This window comes from Sander lucioperca, chromosome 19, assembly GCF_008315115.2.
Source record: "Sander lucioperca isolate FBNREF2018 chromosome 19, SLUC_FBN_1.2, whole genome shotgun sequence".
In the NCBI taxonomy this organism is placed as follows: Eukaryota; Metazoa; Chordata; class Actinopteri; order Perciformes; family Percidae; genus Sander; species Sander lucioperca.
The window spans coordinates 916,565-936,108 of record NC_050191.1 but is presented as its reverse complement, the minus strand read 5'-3'; the positions used below and the strand labels follow the sequence as shown (position 1 = coordinate 936,108).

The 19,544-nt window shown below is 36.5% G+C and overlaps 1 protein-coding gene across 3 annotated transcripts in view; it reads left to right on the top strand.

The window, feature by feature from the left end:
- Positions 1-264: 264 nt before the first annotated feature.
- mcm9 (minichromosome maintenance 9 homologous recombination repair factor) overlaps positions 265-19,544 on the top strand; it is a 40,202-nt gene continuing 20,922 nt past the window's right edge. For 2 of the 3 annotated variants that reach the window (XM_035995229.1, XM_035995228.1), the window contains exons 1-9: positions 265-391; positions 2,178-2,365; positions 3,602-3,764; positions 4,617-4,723; positions 12,335-12,541; positions 12,626-12,707; positions 14,853-15,053; positions 15,135-15,260; positions 18,473-18,592. In XM_035995229.1, the coding sequence (XP_035851122.1) occupies positions 2,201-2,365; positions 3,602-3,764; positions 4,617-4,723; positions 12,335-12,541; positions 12,626-12,707; positions 14,853-15,053; positions 15,135-15,260; positions 18,473-18,592 (1,171 nt within the window). In that variant the 5' untranslated portion in view covers positions 265-391; positions 2,178-2,200. The remainder of the gene's footprint in view (positions 392-2,177; positions 2,366-3,601; positions 3,765-4,616; positions 4,724-12,334; positions 12,542-12,625; positions 12,708-14,852; positions 15,054-15,134; positions 15,261-18,472; positions 18,593-19,544) is intronic. The other variant, XM_035995230.1, reaches the window with a different exon arrangement.

The following is a 19,544-nucleotide window of genomic DNA, read 5'->3' as shown; positions in this document are numbered from 1 at the left end:
GGTATTGATTTGTATTGTATTGTATGCATTTGTGGTGTCTTGTAAGCCCATCCATCCATTCCCTATTGCTATTGTTAAACAATTTTATTCTGTCTCTCTCAGTGACAGTGTGACCTATGTACGTCAATACAGCTACTACTATTAACCCTAACTAGTGTCATTCGGATGTGCACCAAGTAGTAGGCACACTCATTCATTCTGATTCACACTCCATTTCAGAAGGTGGCGGTAACGCACAACAAAAAGCTATTTGCCAACCGCCCAAAGTAGAAGAAGAAAAAGGAGGAAGAAGAAGAAGAAGTGCTGCCCGCGCTATTTAAGTCGCTTGTTTACGTCAGTGAAGGAGATTGAGGTGTCTTACGAAAAAATATTTCTGACATTGTAAGAAACGGTATGTGAATCTTTCTGTTTGTATTTGAACGTTCAGTTATTGAGGTTAAGTAATGTTACGACCAATACGCTGTATGGCTAACTTAAAGACGGTTACCAATTTCGTAGCTAACGTAACGATAATTTATCACCGGGTTGTCCTTCATTAAAATTGAGCACTACACCTTTGTCAAATTTGAGACTAACGTAACGGATTAGCTAGGTGCGCATTGTTATTTATGATTAATCATTTATCAAAGACTGCATTAAAAGTTGGATATTTTTTGCAATCTCTATACAAATGTAGCGTATATCACTAACGTTACTGCGCCCCCTTCTCGGCCTGCCCCTACTTTTTTTGTGTATTTTGGACCATATCCATCACTCTGATAAACCACAGCTGAATATAAAATCGCTGATGCTCACTGACCCTCTCAGTGGTGGAAGGAGTAAGAATACTGCATTACACAAACAAAGAGTCTGCATTCAAAATAGTGTTCTGTCATTCTAAATATATTATCGGATGTCTTGGATGTAACGTTAACGTTAGCATTTTAACATACTTGGTCGAGGTTTATGTGATTTCAACTAACGTTACTTTGTATACAGGTATAGTTTAATCCAGTGTTTCTCAAATGGGGGTACGTGTACCCCTAGGGGTACTTTGGAGGACTGCAGGGGGTACGTGAGATATTTAACTAAATGTTTAATAGTTACAAGGCTGTTGTCCAGAACATTGTTCTTCTTTATGTAGACTTTTTTTTTTTTTTTTAATTATTTGTGTCGCCTTCTTTGGACCTAATCTTGTCTTCCTTCCTTCTACTGTCCTTCTGCTTTTAACAAGTTTCTCGCTTTTTTCTTCTCATGTCACTGTTTTTGATACTATTTTGACCTATTCTTGCCTTACTTCCTTCCTTCTTTCTACCATCTTTTTTACAGTTTTTGTCTCTTTTTCTCATTAGCATTTAAATGTTTTTTTTTTTTTTTTCACTTACAAGGCTGTTGTTTAGTAAATCTATCGCTGACAATGCTGTACTGTTCCTGTTTATATACACTTTTTTTCTACCGAAAATGATTAGCGCTGGTCAGGCGGTACTTGGCTTAAAGAAACAATTCAAAAGGGGTACATTATTTAAAAAAAGTTTGAGAACCACTGGTTTAATCAATACAGCTGATGAGCTCATCATATATTTTGTGGAGTAGTTCGTATGAATAAGGAAAAGTACTAGCAGTCATTTTTTTTTAGTACCAGCAGTACATGTATTCAGTTTCTTTGCACAAAAAACTACTCTCACTTGTAAAGTGGAATGTGTATTTCGTACTTAAAACCGTCAAAGAACTTGGGCATGGAATGTTTCATTTTCTAGAGGTCGAGAGTAGGCTATTTTATTTAAAGCTGAATTGACTAGTATGTTAATTGATTTGTTGATTGGCAAAAAAAAAAATCAAAATTCACTAGTCCTACTTTTACCAATGTGAGGATTTGCTACTTCTTAACATTTTTCTTAGATAAACTGATCATCTTTGAAAATTGGACTGTTTATTGGATAATAAAAAGATATTTGAAGATTCTATATCTTCTATATCTTCTAACATTTTATGGATAAACAATCATTGATTTCAAATGAGAGCCCTGCATCGGAGTCCATGTAGAAGGAGATACCTCTTTTTCTTGGATGGACATGGACCTATTTATAACAAGTAAAAATCTGTCGTGACCTTGGTTGATTAATGTATTTTTAACATTGGTATGTTCTCGGACTATATAAATATCATACCTTTTACATTGTTCATTTCTATTCTTTCAGGGGTTTAGATCACACATGTCACTATGTTGATAAGCCCAGATCAGGAGGCCCTGATTGGCCGGGTGTTTGAAACCTATCTGACAGAGTATCATCATGGGGACATTCTCCATCTTATTGAAGATACTACCGAAGAGACCCATCGCCCTGTTGTTGTTAATGCCATGACTTTGTTTGAAGCCAACATGGAGGTAATGTTAAAACAATTCAGAAAACAATCTACTGTATTTCAAACTAGAAGTCAGTGCACTTGAGACTTAGATAGCTGCTTAAGTCCGGCAAATGTAGTTCAAAATCTGTATGATAATAATAGGCATACTTTATTTATTTTTATATTACAATATAATAAATGTAATCACATGTAAAATAATCTAATTGATTGTTTATTTCCAGTTGTGGAAGAAGCATTCAGATCCTTTACGTCAGTAAAAGTACTAATACTGCATGTATAAATACAAGTAAAAGTCCTGCATTGAAAATGTTACTTAAGTAAAAGTATGTAATTATCATCAGGAAAATGTAGTTAAAGTATTAAAAGTAAAAGTTCTCGTTGCAGAAAAATCCTCACATTTTAGGAACTGGAACTCATCCACAACACTTCTGTCGATCAACTAAGTGTTCAAACGTCTAATCATTTCAGCTGTACTTGTAGACCTATATATTGTTGGGTAGTTTATTTTATAATAAAACATAATATTTTATGAACTACATGTGTTTTCTGTGCAATAATTTTAATTTGTAAAGTAACTAAATGTTTCAGATTAATGTAGTGGAGTAAAAAAGTACAATATTTCTCTCTGAAATGTAGTGGAGTAGAAGTAGAAAGTGGCATGAAAAGACTCAAGTAAAAAGTACAAGTACCTCAAATTTGTACTTAAGTACAGTACTTGAGTAAATGTTCTTAGTTACATTCCACCGCTGTTCATTCAATAAACTTGTTCTGCTTTTTATGTATCATGTAAAAGAGAAACCTTCAAATATGTAACACAAAACCTTCAATAACTCATCAGCTACTTTCTAATTACATTTTACTTGGGTTCATTCATTTTGACAAGCACATTTTCTAAAATGCACAGTATTTTCTTATGTAAACTTTTTTTTCTTTTTTATAAATACACATTACTGTTTTTTTTCTTCAATACACCTTACCTAAGATTATGATCATAGAAAATGATAATCTCATCCATTCAGTTACACCTCATGCTAAACTAACAGCGTACATTCAATTTAATTTCAATTGTATTTATAGTGTCAAATCATAACAGAAGTTATCTCAGGACACTTTACAGATAGGATAGGTCTAGACCACACTTTATAATTTACAAAGACCCAACAATGCCCCAAAGAGCAAGTTTACATGTCAGCCTCTTTTCCTGTAGTCCAATCCACATAATTAAATGGTATCTCTATTCTCTACTATGCCACAGGTTGGGGACTATTTCAATGCCTATCCCAATGATGTCCTGGCGATATTTGATAAAGTGTTACACAGAAAAGGCCTGGAGTTATCAGAGAGTGCCTCTCCCAAGCACTATGGAAGACAAAGAACAAAAGAGAGAATGAGACGCACTCTTCATGTCCGCATTACAGGTTAGACCTCTAAATGTAAATGAAGATGTTACCAGATGTTGCTCAGAGCTTGCATTGTGAGGAATTATGGTATTTCAGATGGTCACGTACGTTAACTTTCTCCTCTCCGCTTCCCTTGTATATCATTAATACATTTTTGGGCTAAAAAAATATATTCATCTGCAGTCTACTTAGTTGTCTACCAATGGCATTAGTAGCTGTTTTTTTTAATTAGTTTTAATGTAAGAAAAATCATCCTTTAAAATGGGGTGTTTGTGAAGTGTGTTTTTTTTTTTTTTTTAAATAAATCTGTGCAGGGATCTGGAAGGCCAGTTGTGACAGTAAGTGCATTTTAGCTTAAACATGCAAAAAAAAAAAAAGAGGTTATTTACAGTTAGCTGCATTGTGACAAAGGTGTTTGAAGGTGTATGAGCTCATACAAATGAGTCCTTCAAGAGCCCAACAGAGAAAAAGCTAATTTTAAATGAGAACATGGAAAATATTAAGAAAATCATCAAAAACTGTCTGAGTAGTGATCGATTTTATTTTCTAAATATTTTCTTTAAGCATTTTATATGCTTTGTTTTAATGGCGGACAGTAGAGAGATGACAGGAAATGAGGTGAGAGTGTTGTTGAATGACATACAACAAAGGTCCCTGGCCTGAAACAAACCTGGGACATTGCAGTTATATTTATCATAGTTTATTTGCACACATGATAAAACCTAGGTGTGATGTAGACATTGTAAATATTGCCGCTGTTAGATACAAGTTTTTACAGATTGCATATTTAAGTGTTTGCTGCTGATTTGCCTGTTTGAATTGATTTGTTTTACTTTTCTGTTGTTTATTTACACTTGTATGTGTGCCCAGGTCTGCCAGTATGTCCAGAGTTGACCAGAGACACCATTCCCAGGTCCAGAGATGTAGGACACTTTCTGTCTGTCACTGGTACTGTCATACGAACCAGTGTTGCCAAGGTATCAGCATGGCACATCTTCAGTGTTCATCAATTTGCTGAAATTGTATTGATTGCTGATTGTCACACTATTTCACCTCTCCTACTCATCTTTTAGCAGCAGCTAGCAAAAAGTTGGTAACGTTATTACATTCATTTATAATTCATTATTTAATAATGAACAATCAATTAGACATTTAAATCCATTATATTTACATTATTTGTTACACTACTATTGTAACACATTTATAAATCAGCAGCACTTATGTGATCTTGGTTGTTGAGTTGTAGCCACATATGATTGATGATTGATGTCAGAAGGGTATTGACTAGTTGGTTACACATAAGAGCAACATCTTTCTTGGTTACACATAAAGAGCAACAGTTTTAAAGTTACTAAACAGTACCACATGTGTTCCAAGCCTGGACAGAGATATTATAAGAATATTCTAAGGGACTGAAATGATATGAACTATTTTTTTCTTCAGGTTTTTGAGGTTTTCTGGATTGCAGCAAAGCGGGGTCAGCCCTATAAACGAGAAAATCTGTCACTGACTTTCAATTCATTCAATTTTATTTATAGTATCAAATCATAAAGAGTTACAGTATCTCAATACACTTCATAGATAGAGTAGGTCTAGACCACACTCTATAATTTACAAAGACCCAACAATTCCAATAACCCCCAAAAGCAAGCATTTAGTGCAACAGTGGCGAGGAAAAACTTCTTTTTAGGCAGAAACCTCGAGTGGTGAGGAAAACTTCCTTGTCCGACGCTCTTTCTTTGAAGAAAAAAAAAAAAATACATATAGGCTGCTAAATGTATAACTATTTACCTCGTAAAAACAAATAGTGCTTGTGTGAGTGTTGTGTGAGATTGGCCTATAGGAAGAACATTGGAGAGGATCTTTACCCCATTAAACTATACCTGTAAGACTATAAAGGCCAACTATAAGGACTGAGGAAGGTGACCTTTACTAAAACAAGCATTAATCATAGCAAGAAACAGCGGAAATATATAACTTGAAAAGTGTCTATAAAACTCAATTGGCAGTCCATCCAAACCCGGAGCTTTACCACTTTTAAGTGTGGCCATGGCAGACTGCAGTTCCTCTAAAAATATGTCCTTATCTAATGATAGTCTATCATCTTGTGCTGAGGAAGGTAATAACATATCTAAAAAGGAACTGCACCTGCCTGAGTCATACTGTGAAGTAGATGTGTATATAGTTCAGTGTAGTATGATTTTTAAAAACATCATTGATCTGAAGAGGGTCCATAGTTGTACCTCCATCTTGTTTTTTGATTGTAAGAGTTGTTCTGTATTCGGATTCTTTTTCGATCTGCCTAGCTGATAATTTGCATTCTATTTCACTTTGTTCTACATAGGATCATTTGGATTTTATGAATGCCAATTCACATGCATGCGTATTAATATAACTATACACGAGAAGTGGAGCACACAGAGCAAAAGTCAGCTGTCCAGCTGCGTGTGCTCTCTACTTTTTACAATCCAAGCCGTTTACAAGCCGTGGGCTACGCACTGGATCACGGCTGTGCTCCTGTATCGGACAATGGCACACAACTTGCATCTTACTTTGGATCATCTTACTATTTAAAATTCCACCTGGTTCATATTGTATACCAGTATTAATTTCAAGAATGATATGAACTTTTCATATAGCGGGAGCGCAACGGCAGAGACAAACTGTGTGTGAATTAAAAACGGGACCCCTGTTAACTGCGTACCCTTCTCCCTCATGGTAGTAACTTTATAACACAACAATTAATAACCCACAACTAACTCTTTTTAACAGAACAAAACACCATATCACGCAACAATTTGTGACATAATCTGTTAAGCTGGGAGAGGCGCTGGTCGATAATGCACATTCAAGAACCGAGAAGAAAGATAGAGGATGGAGAAAGACTAGAAATACAGCAGAAAAAGGTCTGCTCAAGACAGGACCTGTCTGCTGTTGCGAAATTTCTTTTAAATTTTTTAATCTGACATCATTTACCCACTGTTGTTGCTGGTCGCGCTAACGTTACATGGGCGCGCTAACGTTTAGACCTGTCACCTCAAGCATGCAGATGAGCAACGTTAGGAATGCAATAACATCCACCTACGGTCCCGCTATGGACCGACGAGAAAGACGGGTTCAAGAGCAATGATTAAAACACTGGATTTAAGATGTCTTGCCTTGCCAAACTACGTTATTCAAACAACATATATAACTTATATTCATCTAACATTATTGTATAATGTTGTGAAGGCAAGCAGTTTTAGTAAACATGATGACATTGACATGTTTTTTTATTCTATGTACTGACAGTTGAATAGTGTTAATTTCGTCAGACGAGAAATATGTTCGTCAATGACCTTTTTTTCCATGACTAAGACGAGACAATGACGAGACTGCACCAATGTCCATAAACACTGACTAAGACTAAATTAACATGCATTATTGTTGACGAAAAAAGACGAGACCAAAATGTTTTGCATAAAATAAAAACTAAGATAAAATCTATCTTCATTTTCGTCCATCATCATGAGATAGAATATTCAGCTGTTACGCCTTCAAAATATTCCGAATGAGTTCGTGCTGTTGCTGCCAGCCGAATAGCAACACGGATTTCTGTGCCTCATTTCGGTGCCACTAAAATGCCTGCGCTTCTCTCTGATACTCCGAAACGGACGTTACGGGCAACCGAAGCATTGCTGCATGTGCCGCTAGTTAACAACAAGTGATACAAATTTTTGGTCATACTGCCCAGCAGTAATTGTACCCACAATTTAGATTTTCTTTTCCAAGACATTTTGAGTTCAAGGTTTAAATCCCTGCCGCCAAGATGCTCCTTCATCACGGATCATGGAAAGTGAAACTTAAATCTTTTATTTGGGGCGGTTGGATTTATTCACGCACTTTAAAAAGATTTATTAAAAGCATCTTTCTTTTCACATTTTTATTTACAGCATTATATGTTGATATGTATATCATAATATGCTGTAAATTAATGTACTGGGAGAAAACTGGTAGTTATATGTAAATACCGACATTGATTACCCCCATATAGCCAAAACGCCTCTGAAGATTCAAATGTGAGATTGGCAGTCGAATCTAGAGGTCGACCGATTTATCAGCCGGCCGATTAATCGGCCGATTTTTGGCATTTTTTTAACATGATCGGCATCGGCCAATATCCCAGTATATCTAGACGATTAATAGGCAGGCGCATCTGCAGGCAGCCTAGTGCCTAGTGTTAAAAACATGAATAGGCGACATTTTTTACAGCATACCCAGACCAGCTGCCTCCAGCCCCTCCCCTTGTGAAGTCTTGCCGTGTGTCTCATGCAGCCACTTCAGGATCAGACACTACCGTTAGTGGTAGAATATTGCTGGTGTTCTTACCTTGGGATTAACTGTACTAATAAAACCGTACAAAACACTGCGGCCACACCGCTGTGGAAGCTCCTCGAATGTCATTTATTAGAGTCTGGTTGTTACCCCTGTCCGTGGCAGTCTCATCCACTCCTATAACGGAGCTAACTGGAGCTAGCTAACCGCTAACGGAGCTAATTAATACATCCATGAGCTAACCGCTAACGGAGCTAATCGTTGCTAACAACAAGAGTCTTCAGTTCTCCGTGCCTGTATCCATTAACTGCATCTATGGACTTGAGCATGAATAAAACCCTTAATTTTATTAAATTGGCTGGACGAGTTTTAAATTACAACCAAGAGTTGCTTGAATGACAGAAATCTGCTCAGATAAGATCCTAATGAGGTCAACAGGACATGTAACAGTAGGATCCCCAAAACACAGATAAAACACTTCAACAAATGAACAATGATCTAACAAACAAAGTCAACAAGAACTGACTTTAGATAGCCTTAGTCTTATGTGATTCAACAGGAGTTAGGAGGAAATAGTGTTGAGATTAATAATAACGTCACTTTCTGTGAAGCTTGCAGATTTGTATTCTCAGAAGTTTAATAAATGCTGCTAAGTGCACTAAACTTTATTTTTTTTATTTAAAAGTTTATTTGACAAAGTTTATTTTCTTCTTACCTGTTTCGTTTATTTAATATATTTTTCATACATTTATTTATACAATATACAGTATGTTTTTACATTATACATTTTTAATTGAAGTATACAAGTGTAGATTGGTGAAGTGTTCAATAAATGTTTTTGTTGTTGGTTTAAAAACAAGCACATATCGGCCAAAATAAATCGGCAGCATTAATCGGCCATCGGCTGACCCTGATTTCTTAAGATCGGCATCGGCCAGAGAAAACCCATATCGGTCAACCTCTAGTCGAATCAGGCTCCTTCGATCAAAACGTCAAATATTCGACTATTCAGGGTCACCCCTAAAAAAAACCTAGCGTAGTAAGAGCAGTTTATAATTTTTGAAAGATAATTAACTGGGATAAATAAAAAATCGGAACGCTTTCTCCTCTGGGTGAAGCATTCTCCAGACTTCATAGAGCCCTACATTTCATGTATTATTTACCAAAACTGTTAGATAATGCACATTTATTTTGAGATTATCTATCTAATTTTGCGTCCAGTACACAATTAAGATCTCCACCCGAAAATATTGGAATTTAATACTTGAGTAACATAAGATGAAGATCATTAATGAATTTGGGATCATCATAATTAGAACTATATGAATTCAATAAAATTACCTCTTCATGGGCTAAAAAGCCTCTAAACAAATATATATCTACCATATGGGTCAGATTTAGCTTCTTAAAGGGAGAAAGGTATATTCTTACTGATTGACGAGTGATACACTTTTCTAAACCACCTGGATTTAAAATGATCGTGAGCAGATGGTATTAGGTGAGTCTCTTGTAAATAAGCTATGTCTGTTTTTATTTTCTTCTAGGTGCAAATAACCTCTTTTTAGCCAAACTTCCCAACCCTTTTACATTCCAACTCAAAAATGTATATTTCGACATTGCATAGAAATAACATGATATGAATAATTATGGACCCTAACAACCACCCCTCTAACGTTACATACTCCCTGTCCCCCTCAATGCAATGAAAAGCGGTGCTACATGGTATAAAGTCAGCTCCACATCAATTACATGAAACTTAAATATCAGTATTGAAATTTGAACGTATCCTTTTAACTATTGTCACTTAGGAGACAAAACTAAACAATGTCCATAATCCAAGTCACTCATTTTAATCCTTTACGCCATCTGGCTAAAAATGAGGACGATGAGAAAAAGAGAGAGAGAGCAGGCGTAAATGTAGTAATGATAATAAAGAATCAAACCACCACATAGACTGCCTGGCCAGTTTGTCGAACAGAACATAAATATTCTCAATATCCCAAGTCGGTGCTTGAGTATAGGTGAGGCCAAGGACCTACCAGCAACGTTTTAAATTAATAAAAGCTGGCAGTGCTACAGTAGCCTAAACACAAGAAAGATGGTTCAATTAAGGACATTTCACACTTGTGGATCACGGAGGGATGGTTTGATTACCTGCTCATAATAAGACATTGCGTCTTTAGCGTCCATGAATGTCACCGTGGTCTCTTGATAAGTAACTATTTGCTAAACAGCCGGGCAATCATTGTGCACGAAAAGTGCAGACAAAAGTGGGATAGAAAGATGGATAATTGAAAGTGAGTTATGATGCATTATATGCTTTGGGTCACTTTGTTTGTGTAAGTTTGATCGCGGGATCATATTGGGATCATTTGTTTTTAATCATGTTACTCGTGCTACTTGCGTTACCCGCTGGTGTAGAGCTGTAGGCACCAAAAACTTTCCATTATCAATATGACTGAAATGACCACTACTGCCACTTTGTACCTGTTGTGTAAGTCCCAGATACATCAGAAAATCACGGTGTCATGTCTGGATCAAGATTATCATTATTTTTTTTTTTATTGCAATAAACGGATAAAAAGTATGCTTGAAAAAACAAACCAATTTTTAAAATTTCTGAATTCATACTTTGTCGGATCTGTCCGTTAAAGGACAATCAAACAACTTTTAAAATGCTTGTTTTCCGAATGGCGTTTGGATCGAACAGGCCTATGTTTGACATTTTGGCTGCTCCATCAAAACAACAACATACACATCATTTCAGGTAAATGTGTTTTTTGAGGCAGGCAGAGAATATGAACCTGACCGTGAAGTGCAGGATTGCTGTTGCAGTTGCATGTTAATTGGTGGATTACAATGCTGCTGGTAGTTTTGATGTTATCGCTCTGTCTGGGTTTTGGGCCTTGTTTATGGCCGATTCAGACCAAAAAAAGCAATCCGGCGATTTTCCACAGGGTTGTGCGGAGGTGGTAGTGTCACTTAAATGGCTCATTTGTGTGAGGCCCTGTTGTGTTCTTTACCCCCCTAATATAGCACAAGTAGACTTTATATTTCACAGTTGCTTTTCCGTCAGATCATTTAAAGATCTCAACATTTCCAACCGCACTTGAAGGCAGCTTCATTTCACGGAGAAAGAGAGAAAGAGAAGAGACAAGTGGGACAGATCGACTGTGCTTTTTTGTTTGGCAAACATTCAGCTGTTACACAAACTCCTGGGCAGTTCAGTGCTTGTGTTTCATATTTTAAAACTTTCTTGTTGTAGTGATAGAGGCAGTGATATTTTTTTGTTTACTGTACGGAATTCTCACACCACCTCAAAACCGAAGTCTTATCACCAGTTCCATGATTTGCCACCCCAGCAGTTTATACAGTCCAGCCTCCATGTGAGAAAGGGGGAGTTTCTTACATGCAACATCCTCAGATCAAGAATGTACTGTTTAATATAAGATCAAAAGGTTACACAAATGGGGAAATTAGGGTTATCGCGGTAATAGAATGAAATAATCAACAAGGCAAACTATCGTGTGTGTGTGTGTGTGTGTTACTTATTTAACTGTATAGTAATATATAGTGTTTAAAAAGTGCAATCCACATGTTAACATAGACATAAACATAAATAATAAATAATCTGAATACTACTAAGTGTGGTAAAGCCACATATTTGTTTTTATATTTCTGCAATCTGCACTTTAGTTTGTGTGATTTGTTTCTGACTTTCATATGAATGTATACACCAGGCTTGGTCAGTGCTCAATATACTACTGTGATTTGAAGTAGTTAAATAAAAGATGTCATTCATATAAATTCATGCATCACCTAATGTCATCATCACATACAGGCCTGGCCTCCAGGAAAGAACAGTTTGTTTAATCTATCTAATCTTGTGTTGTTCATACTATACAATGATTTATTGCTTGTCTTTGTTGAATAATACAGAAGACAAAGAGCTTAAAAAATAATCGCATATTAACCGCAGTTTTTGTGAGAAAAATCGCAATTAGATTATTTTCAAAACTCGTTCAGCCCTACTGCTAACTAATAACATTACCATTGCCAAAATACCCCTGCGAATCAAATCCCCCACTTCACCGTTAACTGTCAAGCCACTAAACCTGTACGGAAATGAACACCTCTGCTGAAATGTACACGCACGCACTGTATGTATGTATGTAGGAAAGTAAAGGATGAGTGAAAACAACTATAATCAGTTCCTGCACATCTTCATGTTTTTCTTTTGAGTCATACTTAAAATCCTTCTCCACCTTTCATAGGTTCTGGAATACGAGCGTGAATACATGTGCACAAAGTGTCGTCACATTTTCACCGTGCAGGCTGATTTTGACCAGTTCTATACCTTTGTCCCACCGGTGGCCTGTCCTAATCCTGATGGCTGCAATTCATACAAATTTAGCGGTTTGTCTGGAGGATCTGAGCCTGCTGCCTGCAGGGACTTCCAGGAGATCAAGATACAAGAGCAAGTAGGACAGTTATTAGTTGTTTTTGATTGTTTTTTCCAGCAAATTGTACTATTGGTCAGTGTAAAAATTGCACCCCCACCACAGGTGCAGAGGCTGTCAGTGGGCAGTATTCCTCGTTCAATGGTGGTGGTTCTGGAGGATGACCTTGTTGACAGTTGTAAATCTGGTAAGAAAATAAATGGTCTGTAAATACCAAGGTTTGATAAGATGCACTTGCTTTTTAACAAATAACATACTACCATCTCCTCAAAACAGCCAATAATGTGGCTGCAACTCAAAGTGAGGCCTAGTTTAAAATCAGATTAAACCTCCACGCAAATTACATAACATTTAATTTACTGACTCTTTTATCCAAGGCACCTTCCAATAAGTGCATTCAACCATGAAGGTACAAACTCAGAACAGCAAGAATGACATAAAAGTACATTACTTTAAATAAGTCAAACTACGTAAGTTTGTTTGTTTTATTTGGATCCCCTTTAGCCTCAGCATAAGCTAAAAGCTATTCTTCCTGGGGTCCTACAATCTGTCATGTAACGATACAATTTACGACGTCACATTACACACCATACACACACAGACATTACTTCACATTACACAACATTCCAAAATACGAATCATATTTAAATTTTACAGTTGACGCAATTAATCAAAAAAAGAAAAGACATTACGCTACTCCGAATAAATCTATTTTAAGAGATAAGATATAACAAAAAAAGCCCTATAGCAGACACACTCTAAATTGGTATTAGATATTGAAATTTCTTTGAAGATAATAGTTCTTAAGTGATTAAGTGACCACTTTTTTTAAAAACCATACTGAGTGTTTTGTTGTTTTGATAGTATTTGGGAGAGAGTTCCATTCACACATTGCTGTGTACCTGACTGAACGTTGAATTGATTTGGTTTTCACTTTAGGTAAAATAAAACTGCAACATGTCATTTCTTTTTTATTATTTTATAACCATCATCTTCACATAACGTGTACCTAATCAAACAGAAGGCTGTGTCATTATATTGACTGCCTGTAATAATGCTGTGGAAAGCCATAGTCACATCACCAACTACCTTACAGTGGTCAGAAACAGAACATTCTAATGAGGTGTGACGAGATCTTGCGATATTAAAACATGATATTTCTTGTCAAGGTGAAAACTTGTCTTGCGATATAAGTGCAGAATTACAGTGTGTTCCATTTCTACTCGGAAGTTGGATTTTCTGAGGTCAAAGTCAGAAACACGCCCCCTGACCTCGAATTTCCGAACTTGGAACTCAGACAACCACCGAGTACCCCAAGCTAAAAATCCAGCATGGCTCCTCCGTGCATCAGTTGCAACAGTTTTGAAAGCTGTAGTAACATACAGTTATAAGCACTTCTGTCTTATTTGCTGTGGCGGATCTAGAAAATTTTACATGGGGTGGCGAAAGGTCTTGGCAGGGTGGCATTGGAAGACGGTACACGGAAACCCTCGTGTAAATGGTTTCTATGGCAAATAAAGGAAAAACTGTAAAACATACCATGTGGTCCAGGGGGAATTGCAGGCCTACCCTCTTCCTCCCTGTCATCTTCATCTGCCTCCTCCTGATCACTCCCTGCCTTTGACCTTCTGTCTGAATCTGCAGCATCCTCTTCATCCCTCACAGTCAATTCTTGCTTTTCTTCTTGTCCTTCACTTATTTCTCCATTTCCTTCTGTGGCCTTCTCCTGCTCTGACCCTCCTGGTCTCTCCAGTTTATTGCCTTCTCCTTTATTTCCCTCCTTCTCTTCCTCCTTTACACTATTGAATTTTCTTTGCAAAAAACTGGCAATATCCCCACTTTTAGCTTTCTTTTTCAATTTTAGGCTCCAGCTAATCTCTCCAGCTACTTAGGTCTATAAAAGTCAAAATGTGAAAAGCTCTGGTTAACCTTGTATTACATTACACTGTAGGGCCCTGTAGCTAATAAATAGACCTAGCCTATAACAAATATAAAATCAGAAAAGATTTATCACATGCACACAACAGTTTAGACTAGCCTACTTAAGCCCATTATATTTGTTGTTTTCCCAGTTTGATGGTAAAGGATGCATCCTGGTTTAATTTGTGCAGCCTTATTGCTTATTACTCATCTCATTCTCATGAACTCAATCTCGTGTCTCGTCTCGTGAGCTTAGTGTCTCGTCACACCCCTAATTCTGATACATAATTTCAACTTTTCCAAAACAGCATTGTGTTTTGTTAATTTCGACGACTAAATAAAAAGCTGTTCACATTTCTGTGACAAAAATACAAAATACTTTTATAAGTCCTGTATGCTGATGCTCTTCTAGGAGATGATGTGACTGTTTATGGGGTGATGTGTCAGCGCTGGAAGCCCTTTTATGATGGCACTCGCTGTGATACGGAGCTGGTCCTCAAAGCTAACAACATTGAAGTGAGCAACCAGCAGGCTGCTGCCTCTTTTCTTATGAACGATGTTCAGAAAGAGTTCGACGACTTCTGGATGAGCTACAAACATGATCCAATAGCTGGTATGTACGAATCTGCCTCATGACACAAAAAAATATATTAGGCTTTTTAAAAAAAATTTATTCTCTCCCCTCTCTCTGTAGGTAGGAACCAGATCTTGTTGAGCCTGTGCCCACAGGTATTTGGCATGTATGTGATTAAACTGGCGGTGGCCATGGTGTTGGCTGGCGGGGTTCAAAGAATAGATTCTTCTGGGACCAAGATCAGGGGTATCTCTCGTTTCTTATTTGTTTAAATTAAGCAACTGATACCACTATCTCAATGTCTACGATTTCCAAGCCATAGAATTGCATATTTATTATGCAATATATTGTCACAGCACAGGTAGTACTGGTAAAATAATTTGTTTTAGGTCCATGGGATTTAATTACCACAGACCTGCTACAAACAGGCCACAGGATACCTGAATGTCTGTGTTACTTTAACAAGAAAAGACTGCAGGCCTACCTGAAATGCCTGTGACCTCTGCTAGCTTTCCGCCACCACTCCACTCGGTCCCTGCAGTGCTTGATTTCGATGTTCGAAATTGAAAAGCTCATTTTGATTGAATTTAGAATTTGAAATCATGACACCCCTACAACCAATCAGAAACAAGTGACAACCTGTGGCTGTGACAATATGGAAACTGTGACAAATGTTTGCTTTATGTTGGTTTGTGTCATTGGAAATACTGGTTCTCTGTGGAATGCAGTCTCACTGTGGAGTTAAAGGATTTTCAACCTGGGGCCTGTTTCACAAAACCAAGATAAGGGATTAAGCCGGGATTTATCAGTTATCCTGGATGATTTAAGCCTTGACTCGGTTTCACGAAAGTGGAGGCACATAAATCACCATGGAGAGTTATTCTGTGCAGCTAGCCTGCTCCCAACCAGGCTAACAGCCAGGATTTATTTAATCCTGGAGCCTTTTCTGATCACCCAGCAGTGGTTTTACCCTATTGTTATCAGCCTGGATTAAAATACAACCAGTGCATATTGCTGTTCCTTTTAAGTACTGTTATTATTTAAAGTTGTGACCATTATTTGTTTTAATAATTATTCATGTGACAGTTATATTGCTGTATGAAGACTGCTGTTCATATTGCTGTTAGAAGTTTGATGAATATATTATTCAGTTGTTGAGATAATTAGAAAAGGCTGATAAAAATTTCAAATGTGTTTTAAATTTTGTTACTAAGGTCAATACATACAATGTTTTACATTTCTATAGTTGACCAATGCACCTTGAATTATTTGAGTTGATTCATTTTTTTAAATTCTTTAACAATAACGATCATGTTTGTTCCGCTGCCATGTGCATTGTATTTGGAATTCTTAGCACACAATTTGTGTTGTCCAGTAAACTGGGACTATAATTTAGGAGGATTGTACAATTTAAAGAACATTTTAATTCAAATTAATTGTACAATCATCCCAAATTATAGTCTTAGTTCACTGAACCAGTAACTATCTAGTGATGTAGGCTACTGTACATTCATGTAACAACAGGGGGAAGACACCCCAATGGTTTTTGACCTTATATTTTGCTGGGGGGGAAATAACTGATGAATATACTCTGTTCCATTCATGTTTACAGTGTGCATGGAATTTCTCACTTAATTATCTTTTATAGTTTCTAGATTTTAGAGTCCAATTTCTTCAGTGTCTTTATTTTCTATGTTCATATATACAAGGGAGCAAGGCATATAATATGTAGAGAAGGAAACTCGTCCTCTATAAAAAAAAAATAAAAAAACGCGAGAAAACACGTGCCAGATAATAGCGGACAGACTGAATGATAGTCTAAAAATATACATTTACGAACTACTGCTCTTAACTGAAACCATTCAATGAGTCACTGTCATTTGCAAAAACGAACAGTTGTACACTTTGCATTAAAAGCAAGCAGTGGAAGTTAATATGACTTAGGAAATGTATATTTTAGCCCATGAGGGAGAGGGAGGAACAGAGAGAAGAGATATTTATGCATCAAACTCTAGCGTTGTAGAAAATTGATCTTCGTGGTAAATTTCCTGAGTAACATTATGTTTTGCTTACTTTTAAGTCAAAGAGTACAACTGTTAATTTGTGCAAATGATTAGTAGCCTAATCTTTGAATGGAATGTTTTGACGGTTTCAATTCAGAGTGGTCAGTTAATGTATATATTCAGTCGGTCCGCGATCGCCTGCTACGCTTTCACTCGCTGTTTCATTACAGCGGCCGTGTTTCTTTTCTTTTTATACAAATAATGTGTTTCACGTCATCATACTTCCACAAGAAGCTGCTGCTCACTCTGTATAAAGTATGTACAATGCGTATTCTCCATTTTGGCATCAGTAAATCTGTGATTGACCTTGTGGTTTTTTGAGGAAAGCCATGTACGCGCATCTATCTGAATTACTTCAGCCTGGCTCCTCCTCAGCCTGGCTTGGCCTTCGTGAAACGCACCAAGCCAGGATGCACAGATTAGACTAGGTCAAGCCTCGCTTTATCAGTTATCCAGGATTTATAAATTCTGCTTTTGTGAAACAGGCCCCTGGACCCTATTTTCCTATGTTTTTGTGTGTAAGTGACTGATGGGAACAACAATCTTTGAAATTGGTCCAGTATTAAGCGAGAATGCTGTGACCAGCAGCCGCAAACTGGGCTGCAATGTAACCCTATAGAACAAATGAGCATCGTCAATTTTGTCCACTAAAAGTGCTGTTTTTGCCATTGACAGGCTCAGATTGTTGTCAGAAGTGTCTGACAACATTATAGGATAGGACAGATATAGGCCTTTTTAAAACCCTTTTAAGACCTTTTTGTTTGACCAGAAACAGCTCTGAGATCGCTAGCGCCAAACCAACCAGAGTCGATTAAAAACAACAATACTTTTAGCGTGTATAGAGCCAACATATTTGAACATATCACATGTAAATCGGTAAACTATGTGTTTATTTCAAACAAGAGTTCTGATTGTTGGAAAAGTGGAAAGACGATCCAAATGGCTTTTCATAGTTTTATTTTGTTTCTGTTGACTTTGAATGAAGAGTATTTTACAATGCTAAAATTACTGTTTATATACATGGAGTCTGGTGGCTTTAGCCAGTGCAATTTCGTGGATGTTTTTATGCATAAAAAAAGGATCTTACTCTTTAACAGAAAGGTCGACCTCCTTAGAAATTCTTTCAACAATGTTGTCAGACACTTAGAATAATAATCTGAGCTTGTCAGTGGCAAAACACTTTTGTGAATGTAAATAGAAGGTGCACAGTTGCCCTATAACTTACATTGTAGCTTGTTTCGCTGACTGCCGAGTGTTTGCCTGTACTTGCTTAATACTGGACAAATTCCAAAGATTGCTGTTCCCATCAGTCACGTAGACACAAAAAACATAGAAAAATAGGGTCCAGGTTGAAAAAAAACCCCCGAAGTTACTCTTTAATCTTGTCCTCTCTAGGTGAGTGTCATATGTTGCTGGTTGGGGACCCTGGCACAGGGAAGTCTCAGTTTCTGAAGTATGCAGCTAAGATTATGCCTCGCTCTGTACTCACAGCTGGAATTGGATCAACAAGTGCAGGTAGGTTCACTGTCAGCTCTCAGGTTAAAGGAGTTTGTTTTCAGTGCCTCATATTAGCCATTTCTCAGGAATTTGTCATCAGTATCTTGATTTTGTCATATAATGTATGATTAGTAATTTTACATGCTTTATAATAAAGCTATGTATGTATGTATGTATGTATGTATGTATGTATGTATGTATGTATGTATGTATGTATGTATGTATGTATGTATGTATGTATGTATGTATGTATGTATGTATGTATGTATGTATGTATGTATGTATGTATGTATGTATGTATGTATGTATGTATGTATGTATGTATGTATGTATGTATGTATGTATGTATGTATGTATGTATGTATGTATGTATGTATGTATGTATGTATGTATGTATGTATGTATGTATGTATGTATGTATGTATGTATGTATGTATGTATGTATGTATGTATGTATGTATGTATGTATGTATGTATGTATGTATGTATGTATGTATGTATGTATGTATGTATGTATGTATGTATGTATGTATGTATGTATGTATGTATGTATGTATGTATGTAGTATGTATGTATGTATGTATGTAGTATGTATGTATGTATGTATGTATGTATGTATGTATGTATGTATGTATGTATGTATGTATGTATGTATGTATGTATGTATGTATGTATGTATGTATGTATGTATGTATGTATGTATGTATGTATGTATGTATGTATGTATGTATGTATGTATGTATGTATGTATGTATGTATGTATGTATGTATGTATGTATGTATGTATGTATGTATGTATGTATGTATGTATTTATGTATGTATGTATGTATGTATGTATGTATGTATGTATGTATGTATGTATGTATGTATGTATGTATGTATGTATGTATGTATGTATGTATGTATGTATGTATGTATGTATGTATGTATGTATGTATGTATGTAGTATGTATGTATGTATGTATGTAT